Source organism: Leucopleurus acutus, assembly GCF_964270905.1.
Source record: "Leucopleurus acutus genome assembly, chromosome: 11".
Classification (NCBI taxonomy): Eukaryota; Metazoa; Chordata; class Mammalia; order Artiodactyla; family Delphinidae; genus Leucopleurus; species Leucopleurus acutus.
The window spans coordinates 82,358,319-82,371,619 of NC_139152.1; the positions used below are offsets into that span (position 1 = coordinate 82,358,319).

The 13,301-nt window shown below is 34.7% G+C and overlaps 1 protein-coding gene across 7 annotated transcripts in view; it reads right to left on the reverse strand.

Moving 5' to 3' along the window:
• The window catches only part of ANKS1B (ankyrin repeat and sterile alpha motif domain containing 1B), a gene marked incomplete at both ends in the record, with an annotated part of 1,174,646 nt that overhangs the window by 977,232 nt on the left and 184,113 nt on the right, over nt 1-13,301 (reverse strand). For all 7 annotated transcript variants that reach the window (XM_082850046.1, XM_082850043.1, XM_082850045.1 and 4 more), the window contains 2 exons: nt 5,691-5,987; nt 11,630-11,786. In XM_082850046.1, the coding sequence (XP_082706172.1) occupies nt 5,691-5,987; nt 11,630-11,786 (454 nt within the window). The remainder of the gene's footprint in view (nt 1-5,690; nt 5,988-11,629; nt 11,787-13,301) is intronic.

The window sequence follows — 13,301 nt, forward strand, 5'->3', positions numbered from 1 at the left end:
AAGACAGAGAAGAAAAGAGGTTTAAGTACTAAGACCTGGGAGACTCAGATGCTTAGAGACCAGGAAGATGAGAACGGTTAACCACAGAATAGGGACGTCACAGATTACATTATTAGTCCCTCCTATTGCATGCCCTCTGCCATACAACACTGCAGCTCTTTGCACTTATGTGGGTGGAGTATATATCCCTACCCCTGGATTTGGAGCTTGGTTTGTGACTTGCTTTAGCCAATGGATGATAGCTAACATGATGCAAGCAGAGGCCCAAAGTGTGCTTGCTTGGTTGGGCTTAGGCCATGTCCTGACTAGTCCCAGGAAGAAGATAATAAACACATGGAGCAGAGCTGCCCAGACTAACTTACAACATAAAACAAAGCTTCCCCAGCTGACCTGTAACTTAAAATGAAAAAAAATGCTACTGCTTATGAATGTCTGAGATTTCTGTGCTTATCCTACAGCAGTATTGTGGCAATAGCTAAGAGAGAGTAACAGAGTTACAGAGTTCCAATGTAAAGGTTCATTGGGAAGGAATGAAAATAAAGCCTGGCTCGGGGAAAAGGAGTATGTATCTACAAAAGAGGACAGAAAACAGAAAGACTTAATTCTTAAGCAACTAGTGATAACAGGTTCATGAGGCCTTGCAGATTTATCTAGCTGCAACACTGAATGGCAGGCAATCAAAATCTTTGGCTCAACCTAATACTGAGAAGGAACAGCCAGTGAACTACATGAAAACCAAGAGAGAGTGGTATCTCAGATGTCAAAAGAAAAAAGTGTTTCAAAGAGGAGGGAGAGATCAACTTTGTCAATGCTGATGATAAATCAAGTAAGATGAGGACTAAGAACTGGCTATGGATCTAACGATATGGCAGTCATTAGTTACCTTCACCAAAGGAAAAAAAACAAAGAATTTTTATAGAGTAATAGAGTTGGAATGGTTTCAACAGAGATGAAGGAAAGAATTTGATATGAGTAAAAACAAGTCTTTCTAAATATTTTGCCATTTTTTTCTAGTCCTGTGGGTATTACTTCCTCTAGAATATGTTCTTTAATTTCACCTGTAGTCAGCAAGATAGATCTTTGCAGGAGGCTCTTTTAGAAACGTGACAAGAATGACCAGGTGTGGGATTACCACTACATTGACCAGAATGATCAGTTACCCATTCTCTAGCTACTGCTAACAAAAATTGCTTGTAAGTCATTTTATTATGTGCATTAAGGCTACAATAAATTTCATTTTATTTAAAAATAAATATGTTGCCATAAAGAGGATCAGAGAAAGAAGAAGACAGCTAGAGGAAAATTCAGGTTCAAAGGAGAGGGTTTTTTAAAGATGGGAAATATTGCAACATCTTTGCGTCCTTCGGAAAATAATGCAGTTAAGAGGGGGAAAACATTGTATTAAAGAGGGAATATTTGCCAGAGCAATGTATCCCAAGTCGATAAGAGGGGATAGGAGCCAATGCACAAGTAGAGAAGTTAGTCTCAGATATAAGCCTAGAAAGTTAATTTAAAGCAAGGAAGGAAAGCAAATATACACATATTGGCAACTGTGGAGGTGAGAATATGTGATTGTTTCTGTTATCTCAGTGAAATAAAAGCAAAGTTGTAATCACAGAGGGATGACAATGAAGGAAGTGTTGAAGTTTTCGGAAAAGAGGAGAAATTTTAAAATAATCATCTCAGGAAGTAGAAGAGTAAGTGCCATCTTCTCATTTTGGGCTTCCCTGTTGGCTTGGTGGTTAAGAATCTGCCTACCAATGCAGGGGACAAGGTTCGAGCCCTGGGCCGGGAAGATCCCACATGCCGCGGAGCAACTAAGCCCATGCGCCACAACTACTGAGCCTGCACTCTAGAGCCCACATGCCACAACTACTGAAGCCCACGTGCCACAACTACTGAAGTGCGTGCACCTAGAGCCCGTGCTCCGCAACAAGAGAAGCCACCGCAATGAGAAGTCTGCACACCGCAATGAAGACTCAATGCAGCCAAAAATAAATAAATAAAAATTTTTTTCCAAAGAGTAAATGGTTTATTAAAATGTAATCTATCCATTTAGGCACATATTTCTCCTGCCACTGTAAGCACTTTGAGAGCAAAAGCTATACCTTACTCAGCTTTGCACCTTAACAGCTCCTAGCATGCTAACTTGTACTCTTTACTATTAATTTCCTGTAATTTTACTTTCCTTTCCTTTTACATTCATATAAAACCCAATTTCTTAATATTATGCTAGTGCTTTAACTCTTTGAGTTTTAATAAGAGAAACACACACAGTTAAAGCACTAGCATAATATGACACTATCACCACCTAATTATCCAAAATCAGGTTTGAAATCCATAGAAATAATTGCTAATTTCAAAAGAATCATGCCAATTAAACCCTACTTTCTTAATATCTTAATACAATTGATTCTCTTTATTAAGAAATTTTTAACGCTAAAGGATTTATAAGTAAATATATACTATGAAATTCAACCAAATAGGAATTAAATTATTTTGCTCACTAGTTCAAATAGGTGTTATAATTCAAAATTGCTCAGAAAGAAATGAAGCAGAAAACAAAACTTCTACAAAAAGTACAAACATAAATGCTGCATTTAAAAATATTTGTAATTAAAAGAAAAGATCCTCCAAAACCATCTCTAAATTTTGAAGAATTATTCATAATAACTTGAATGTAATTGAAGTCTAAAAATGTAGTACTGTGATTTACCAAATAGGATTACTTTTAATACTGTTAACTTCCAACTAGTTAACAAATTAATGAATATTAAAGCCACTGAAACAGTTTAAGGTTACTAACTGGTATGGTTCACTCTCAGCCAGTGAGAATATCAACAAATCTCTACTTCAAATTTAATATTAAAATATGTTATAGTGAATCTGATGGTAAACCTAGGTGACAGTTAATTTGAATAACATAAAAACATTAAATAATCACAAAAAAGGGTAATGAGATGCCAAAAAATGTTTTATATGAACAAAGCAATAATAATAAAAACAAAAAATCAACTAACGCTAACTATAACTAATGGAAGAGTCAAGTCATTGAGATGTATTGTAGAAATATGTAGTCAGCTCTGCTTCCTGGAACCTTCAAGATGAAATCAGAGTGAGCATCAGTGAAAGAGGTATAGCAACCAAAATGTTGCCCATCCTGCTCGGGTACCTGCCCTGATGCTTCTGATTAAGTGTTCACGTATTCTGAACATACTGGGTACCCTTTCATCTGATTTGTGAGTAACAAAACCAAATGCTATCAGTGGCCAAGTAGAAAAATCTAAAGGAATGAATCATAGAGAGAGGCTGAGATCTTAGAAGGTATATACCCCATCGGGAAGTATTTAAAATTCAACATTTTAAAACACTGTTTTAGCCAAATAATGCACATCTGCAAGCTAAATTACACCTAAAATTCAAAGTCCTTTTAGACTTTCAAGGTCTTCTTCAAACATCACTCTTCAGTGTCTTCCCAAGTTCTCCCTCTTTAAATCTATATTTTTCTCACCTATATCTTCATAGCACTTCGTCCTAGCATTTATTTTAATATGTCATGTAACAGAAGTTATTCTTGCAAGTTTTTGTGTTCTCCACCAAATTTTGGGCACAGATCTTTTTTATCTTTAATTCTCCAAAAGCACAAAATACAGTGTTTTGCATAAAAAATATAAATTTATAAAATTGAATCTGAACTCTTACTTTTCTAGTCAGAGTGAATTATTGATCTCAAACAGCCATAGTTAAAGTCCTTGGTTATAATGCAATCTGTGCAATAAAGTTTAGAAATATTCCAAAAGCGTTAATAAAAGCAATAAATCTAGATTAGAGAAATTCAACATTTAGACAATAAACATCTAGCTTATCATTAAACATACTTTAAAAAAGTAACTTTGTTAGTCACCTATAATAAACAGTAAACATGTATCTATCTCATTTCAATACCCCTTTGCAAGCAAAGTTGTTTTTTTCTTAAATATGAGGGTTAAAAAAAATTCTTGTGTTTATTTTCAAGACTGCCAAAGTAGAATAAGCAATATAGAAAAGATATTACAAATATCTAAACAATTAAATAACACAGGCAAAGGTCTAAGGAAAATTCTGATGCAGGGAGTCAGCCTGACATCTAAGATTAGAAGGCCTAGGATTTTTAAAATTTAAACAACAAACAAAAAACCCGAGAGACACAGTATTCAACCTCAACAACTCCTAGGAAAATAACCTCACAGTTGAGCACTAATTCCACCTTGAAGGTGCAGATTTGTTTACAAAACTGTCTGCATTTATTGCCTCTGGGTATTCATAACCCTTTCATAATTCACACCCTCTTCTAATTGAAAGGTAGAGTCTGTTTTCCTACCCCTTGAATTTGGGATGCCTTTGTGACGTATTGCCCAATCAAACATGGCAAAAGACACAATATGTTTGTTCCAAAGCTAGACCTCAAGAGGCCTTGTATAATCCTGTTTCTCTCTCACTCTCTCTCTCTCTCTCTCTACCATGTGAACAAGCCCAAGGTGGACTGCTTGATTATGAAAGACACACAGCAGTCTCACCCATTACCCCAGGTAACAGCCAGTCACTCCCTGAAGCACAGACACTTAATTGATTTACAACTGACCCAAGACACATGAGAGAGAGCCCAGTCAGGACAGAAGAACTGCCCATATAAGCTAAGACTAAACCATAACCTCAGAATTATAAACTAAATAAATGGTTATTGTGTTAAGCTGTTAAATTTTGGTACAGTTTATTATGCAGCAATAGCTTATCAATATATAGGGGAGAGAAGTCATAATCTGACGGGAACCAAAAGGATCTCTGGAAGGTAAGTAGGTTGCCAGTGACTTGGGGGCTAAAAAAAACAGTCATAAAAGGAGAAAATGGTAAAAAAAAAAAAAAAAAAAAGAAAAGCTAACCTTGGAATTAGGGCTAATGAGACAGATAACAAAAGCAAGTTGCTTTTCCTTGTGGAGAAACAAAATCTATCCAAATGTTATCTGTCCTTCAAAGCTCAACTCAAATCACACCTCCCAATAAATTTTTTTCTTATTGCTCCCTGTAAGCATAGTGATCCTTCCTTTATTAGTCATGTATAGAGGTACATTATTGTGGAAAAAGGCCTGGACTTTAATCAGTAAGTCTAAATTCACATTCTGGCTTTACGAGCTATGTATCCTTAGGCAAGTTTCCTAGTCTTTGAATCTGATTCCTCATCTCTGTACTGGAATTTAATGGTTCTCAATCCCACAGGATAGCTGTGAGATTTGTATTCTAAATGTGTCAACATATTAAACACAAAGTACAACTCAAAAATGTTAAAGTGAATTTCATTCCTTTCATTCATTCAACTTCGACTGGACTGAATTACTGGTGTATGTCAGGCTGTGTGCTAGATACTGGGAGAAAGGAAACAATTACTAAGGAGACCACACACAACTGCCATCTAGTAATAATTTTTCATGTGTATAGCCCTCAAGGTAGAATGAGGTTAGAGATTATGCCTTATATTTCTTCATATTTCCCAGCTGTGTGGTGGGGTATTTTGAATTGAGTAGTTACAAAGATACATGTAGACCGTTTGACCAGTTAAAAAATGGTAAGATTTCTTCCTGTAAGTTTTAACATCTGTATCTCAAAGCAAAACAAGAGCACCATTGCTTTTGAAGCATAGCTAAAAGAAGACTCACTTGACAGCTCACATCCATTCCTGCTTCCAGCAGCACCTGAACAACTGCTTTGTGACCATTGCGTGCAGCAAGGTGTAATGGTGTGTGCTTTCGAGTGTTGCAGCTCATTAAGTTAGGGTGTGCACTGATGATCATTTTGACCACTCTAAGCCGTCCATAGAGGGCTGCCAGGTCCAGAGGAGTTTCCAGCTTGCTGTTCCTGATGGTAGGATCAGTGAGCTCTTCCAGCAGAACAGCAACTACTTCTGAGTGTCCATACTGAGCTGCACAGTGTAGGGCAGTTTCATTTTCATTGTTCTGTTAAGACAAAGACATAAAGTGCAAGTTTTCAGAAATTCAATCCCTTATCAAAACCTATATACAGTCATTTAAAACCTGAGATGCTTTGAAAATGTAAGTTTAAGATTTATCTGTTTTAATAAGTATGCCTAATAGAATTTTATATTTGATACTAGTACCTATCATTTATTACACCAAAAATATCACATTTTATTTTTATTACTTCAAATGAAAAAATCAAACTTTTCCCTACACTATATATTCCAACTTCCAAGAGTGATAAATGATTTAGCCATGTTAGTCAGTAGCCCTGCTGGGCCAAGATGGTCAGTGTTATCTGCACTGTGCATCGTGCCTCCATGACATTTGTTAATGAGAGAGATTAATAAGAATTATAATACACTTTTAACAGACTGGCTTTCCAAAAGATAGTTGAGATAGTACATTCTTTGATAATGAAAGATTTACAGAAAGGCTTCCCAAGTTAAGTTTCATTTTATCTTTCGTTTAAGTATAAATCAGTGCTTCTTTTGCAAAGAGAATAAAGACATACTGGCCCTAAGGTTAAACCATATCTTTTTGAAATATAATCATGGATTGAGAAGCAGACCATACCCATACCATACAAGTATCACAGTATTACACATGTAGCTTATAAGTGTTTCAGTTGAAAATCAATGAGATTTCCCCAGGAACTTAGCAGAATAAAAAATGTTAAAATGGAGAAAACTGAACCCAGTTGCAAGGGAGATGTACCCTTTCAGATTCTTTGGGCAGATGGTGTAGGTATATGCAGTATGACTATGTCAGGAGGCAGAAGGGTCAATCAGGAGAAATGTGAACAAGAAATTTTAGTAACAAAAATGCAATGTCCTAAATGAGGGTTCTAGGGAGCAAGGGAGGATTTCATCATCAGGGTCATTATCATAGCTATCACTATGTGCCAGGTACAGTTGCATTTCATGTTTACTCATCTAATCCTCACTAGGAGATAAATATTATTATCATTATCCCCATTTTACAGATGAGGAAACTGAGGTAGTAAGTAGCTGAATAATTGCCCTTCAATTATACAGCCATTTAGTATTGGGGCCAGAATTTGAACCTAAATAGCCTAGACCCAAAGTTGGTACTTTTAATACCATCTTCCACAATAGAACCTATTACTACTACCATTTGCTGAGTGTCTAAAAACTTTACATACATTGTCTCCTTTAACTCTTACAAATGATCCTACAAGATTGGTATTAACATCTCCACTTCATGGATGAGGAAACTAAAATACAAAAAAGTTAAATTACATGCCCAAGCAGATTCAGTATCTTTTGGAACCTGTATCCATCAGAATCAAAAACCCATTTATGCTCTTTCCACTGTACCACACTGCCTGCCATGTGTTTCTTTATTGCCAAAGAAGAAAAACATGGAGCTAGTGATCTGAAAGCAGAATTTCTATAGATTTTTCCCAAAAGAACATCAACTGAGTTGAAATAGGAAGTAGCTGCTTAGATAGCTGTTCTAAGGGTACAAACCCAAACAAATCTTATCGTTCCAGAAAGTAACTCAGCCTTGCTCTGGATGATAAAACAATGCAGATAAGTAAGTTGAGAGTAGAGAGAAGATTTGAAAACTTAAAAAGACGAGTGATGGGGGAAAAAAAGCACAGAAAAGTCTTCTTACTACTTTACTTTTCCAAAACAAGTATCAGAAGAGGGCATTTGAAGGCCAAACGCAAAGGAAAAGCTACTCCTTGAAGACAGTCAACAAAAAGTTAAGATCTGACAGATGGGGAATCTAGCTGGAGGTATTGTTTTTTCCAGCATTTTGGGGGAGCCATTCCTGTTCTTAGTTTAAATGTGTTATCATAGTCTATTTCCTCACAGACTGACAACATAGAGGCTTGCACTCCCTGATTTTATTATCTGGCCAAGTTTTATAAACCTGATTTAAAAATCAATCTTATTACCTTAAACCATGAAAGTATGATATACAAATATGCCTCCTGACCAAACCAAATTTCCCATTGGTTGAAAAGAGATTCAATCTCATTTTTTAAGATATACTACCTCTTTGAGGAAAAGAAAAGTAAATTATGAAACAATACCTCAAAGACCTCTCTACCTTTGCAAAGGCCTTAGCCTAGGAAATTATAAGTGCAAAATTGAAATTTTTCTATTAACTCCAGTTATCACTGTTCAGATCTCAAGAAAAAGTTATTTCAATCATTCAAGTCTTTCTCAGGAGAAAATGTTCATAGAGTTTATCTGTAATATCGAACACACACTTGGCTTGTCATGTCAGTGAAGACCACAACTGTGCTACCTTTACAAAAAGGCATGGTTGTATACTCATGTCCATACTCACTAGTGGTCTAAAAAAATCCAATTTGAAATAAATAGGCTGTGATAAAGCACTAATTAATAATTGCTAGTATGTGTACATTAAATATTCTTAAACTGTTTTGAATTCCTTCTTTTTTACCAGATGAGTGTTCTCTGAAAAATTAGGATACTTCCAGACAATGGGTGGCAGTATGAAACTGGCTAACAAAAGTTATTTACCAAAGATCTTACTTCAAAGTCAAACTAATGGAAACTATCTAACACTAGTTGGATTTGAGTTCTGGTGAATGGCAAGGGAATATACTTATGAGATAAGGCTCCTCTGGTTTTTGCTCTAATGTTAAAATACAGAAGAAAAGAGGAAGAGAAGGTGGACGAAAAGGAAAGAGGAAGGAAAGGCAGGAGGGAAACGAATATACAGAGAAATATAAATTGAAAACACACATAACATCAGAAGAAAGGAAATAAACCTGTTGACAAAAGACAGGAAGGATGTGGCAATTATAAAAATCAGGGCAGAGTCCACTTTATTTTCAAAATTATGTCACCCTAAGTTGACCACTAATTCTAAGGCAGTATAAAATGGTGATCCAGGTTGAAGTGCTAACACGTACTTATTAGCAACAATAAATCACTCTATCTCTCTTAACTTATCTTACTGTAAAATTAGAATATTACCTTCCCTATAACCTTAGAATACAGCTTGTAAACCAAAAGAGATAACATATAGGAAAATGCCTTATAAGCTTTAAACATTAAAACATAAGGTAGAATTACTTTTAAAGAAAGTTGTATTAGAAACCAAAGACAGCATTCAGAAATCAGAATGAAACCCTGACAGTTATGCATAATTTTAACATTATAACATAGTGTATTACTGGTTAAAAGCTTGGGCTTTGGATCAGAAAAACCTGAATTCAAATACTGGCTGCATTTTTTAGAAGCTGTGATATCGTGGGCAAGTTACTTAATCTCTCTAAGGCACTTTCCCCATATATAAGGTAGGAACAGTAATTAACACCTACCTCATCAGGCTGTGGTAGAGCTTAGAAAGATAATGTAGATGAAGTACTCTGCACAATGCCTGGCATATAGCACTCCATAAGTGATAGGATTTACCACTTAGAATACCAATGTGCTATTGTGGAGGGCTCTGGAATTACAGAGATCTGAATACAAGTCTCAGTTTAAGTGACTCAGTAATGTGTGAACTTAGAAGAGTTACTTAGCTTTACTGAGCCTGATTTCCCATCTATAAAATGGAAGTGATAAAAATCACTTCAGAGGATTGCGAGAACTAAGTAAATAACATATCACAGGTAAAAGTGCTTAGCACAGTGCCTGGTTATCATAGGTCTCAATAAATGTTCATTACCATTTTCATTCCTGCCCTCTATTGCTTAAATACATAAAGGCTTATAATTAATTAGCATATTTCTGTCCCATTCATGGGGAAAAAAGAAATAAAGCTAAAATCAGAATTTACCTGTGAAAACAAAATTCCGACATCAGAAACTTTTAGAAGAAATGACATTGAATGAGAGAACTATGTCAGCACTAAAAGCGTATATACATAGTAACAAACAAAAAATACTGAAAGCATGGTATTAAAAACCTCAAGAAATTTCAACTTGTTTCCAGTAGAAACCACAACATAAAGCAAGAGAAGTGAAAAAGGAATTCTGAAGTCCAATCACCTCAAAAAACCCTTTTTTATATTTAAATTTATTCAACATCACAAAAAATAACTGTTTCTCTTTAAAACACACCATTATAGTTATATGCCATATAAAGTATTCAGCTTTCAAATGTAAATAAATTCTAGGGTTTTTCTTTCTTATTTTCATGTCATTTAAAAAATATTGTTTGAAGAAACTAACATTCCCTTGCTTAACCTTGGTTTGTTTTTCCATCTTATTATTTCAGGTTTGCTTTGGGGCATTCAGACAGTTTTAAGAATAACCACCAGATGGCTCATTCCACAAATGATCTTTTAACTTGGTTTTCTGAGGAACAGTTAGCATTCTCATAAATTTCCTTTTAGCATGATATGCCAATAAAGATAGCCATATCTGTCATTTTTTACAGATTTGAATTAATGAGTGTATTCTCATAAAAATATTCTGTATTTTGTAACCTGTAAACAGACATTTTATTGCGATAAATATTAATGACAGTGTTCCAATTAATAAAACATTTTTCTTGATTAGTTCTTTATACAACTACCTTTTGATGTAAGAAAAAAATATACATTTTTCTTCCCTTTGCTGTTCACAGCTGGCAAGTGTTACTTTTTATTCTTTAATCTGAATTTCAGTCAAAGGTCTGCAAAGTCTGTATCCATTTGAACAATATGCTAATTGTACTTCATTAGATGTGCTTACCCTGGAGTAACCTACTTCCATTGATATTGGATAACTGCCAACCTGCAGCTTAATGCCATATTTGTAATTCAGTTGTTGGACTACATGCTGGTTTTCAAATATGGTTTTACAAAATGGGAACAGTAGGGGGCATTCAGAGCCCAAGATGTTTGTTATACTGTACTAGAGGACTGTATTTTACTTTCTGGAATCTGTGGTCTTATTTATTTAGAATACCGAGAATGGCATTACTTTTTAAATATATGCATTATATGTAACATGGATACTAGGTACTTGTAAATATTTTGACTTTATCTATCAGTAACGTCCTGCTGCTTTTTTTTTACTCAACTTACTCTGGGCGGGTGTGTGTGTGTGTGTGTGTGTATGTGTGTGTGTGTATATATATATATGTGTGTAGATATAGATATAATCTCTACACATACAGGAAATTTTTAATTTAATGTGTGACTAGCAACTGTATACATTGTATTTTGCATTTTAATTCACAAAACTGTACTTAATGTGAAAGTGCTATGTAAATGGTAAAGCATTATGCAAATGATAGCTGTCACCATTTTAGCATTTAAAATTTTATTAAGAAAAACTAATTCACATTACAAATGTGAATTCTGTTATATCTTTAAATATTCAATAAATATAAAATGGATGCTTACGTAAAGCAGGCAAAAATACTACAACTACTTCCTTTATGTGGGATTTTCTTGTTAACAAATATCTTTACAAATGTCCAGCTTAGTGCCAATGTACCATATTTGTACCACTTGTACCATATACAAATGCCAAAGAAGTTTTCAACTTTCTCCTTTAGGAAATTCAGCAGTAGAAAGGTCTTTGGCAGGGTAAAGATAGAAATAATCAATTTTTCAATGTGTCTTTGGCTCCGCAAAACTCTCGAAAAATCATAGCATGAGCAAATATTTGTCAAGTGCACCTGTTCGTTGACTCTGGAATGCGATGGTCCATGATGAATAAGAATCTTCACAATTTCCACATCTCCTTTCCAGGCAGCCAGGTGAATAGGAAAATAACCTTTGTTGTCTGCTACATTTGTTGATGCCTCATATTGAAGCAGTTTGAGAACTATGTCCCTAAGAAGTAGAAAAACCAAAAGAATACAACAGAAAAGAAAATATGCTGAACAATGCAGCATTTATTAAACAGATAATTATAAAAGTATACTAGATACTGGCTGGCAATTTATAGTAATCATTCAAGGTACTGAGACATACAATTGGGTTTAAGAGTTTGCCTCTTCAGCATTTGGCTATTTTACTTACCTGGAACAAGCCACCACCATACACACACAGAGCACTGACTAACCATAAAACTACCTTATAGAATTCATTTCAGCAAAATTTATCTAATTTTATTAACTGAACGAATTTAGTCAAATAACTTAAAAGAATACCTCTTCTCATCTTTTTCAAAAAGGGAGTATTTCCAGATAACCTGTATCTGAGATTTAGTCTGAAGGAAGAGTTGAGGTTCAAGCAAACTCCCTGTTTACAAAAAAGAAGTTATCATACTACCAAGAGACATTTAGGGAGTTTACACGTCATCCCTACAGAGAACTGGAATAAGGGATTGAAGATACATATAAAAGAGAAAGCAGCACAGTAGGAAAGAGACCCTGCAGTATAAGCCCAAGGTTGAAAAAAAAATTTAATCACTTTTAGCCATGGCACAGGACATACTTTGAATGTGTGTTGTTTATACTTGTGCACTCTTTCACATTCCTCCTCCAAGGCTAAGAAATGATTTTAAGAGGGAAATTCATTTATGAGACAAATTCTATCACTGACGCAGTTTCTAATGATAAGATTTCAGAGAAAATAAAAATAAACCTCATTTTAACATTTCTTTTCTAAAATCAGTATTATTTTATAAGCTTTGAATTTAAATGACTTGAATTTAAAGTCCCAGCTATGCAAACTACCTAATGATATGACCCCTAGAGTATTATTTAGTCTCATTTTTCTTTTTCTTTCCTGTAGAAAATAATATAAATAATAATAATAGTGCCTGTTGCTCAAGACTGGTAAGAACAGTAAACGAGAACATAAAAGAGAAGCCACTCAATAAACAGTAAAACACTATACAAATATTAGTTCTTGCTCAAAATAAAAATAAAATCCTTTAAAAGTAAAAATGCTTCCTTCAAATCACCTTTGGCAAAAACAGTCTGAAAATCAGAAGAAAACCTGAAGTTTGTCCAGTTTCTATGCTTCTTCTCACCTCTCTGCCAGGTAAAAGTTGTTCTATAGGGTCATCCATTCTGAGACAAATAACTTACAAAGTGGTAAAAAGAATTCAATACTCATGAATAACAAAAGCAGCTGAGAACCAGAAGATCTGGTTTGAAGTCCCAACTTTCCACTAGTACTTACTAACTTGGCTACCTTGGACAACTCAAATAACCTCTGTCTCTCTTTCAGATATTGTTAAAATAGAATTTAGAGATTACATATTGTTGCCAGTCTCAAAGAGTTTTGGTGTGAATCAAATGAGAAAGGAAAATGACTGCAAAACTGTACACAATCAAAAACTATTCTTAAAGCAGTTTACTGCAAGATTGAACAATTCTAGTGATTTTTTTTAACTGA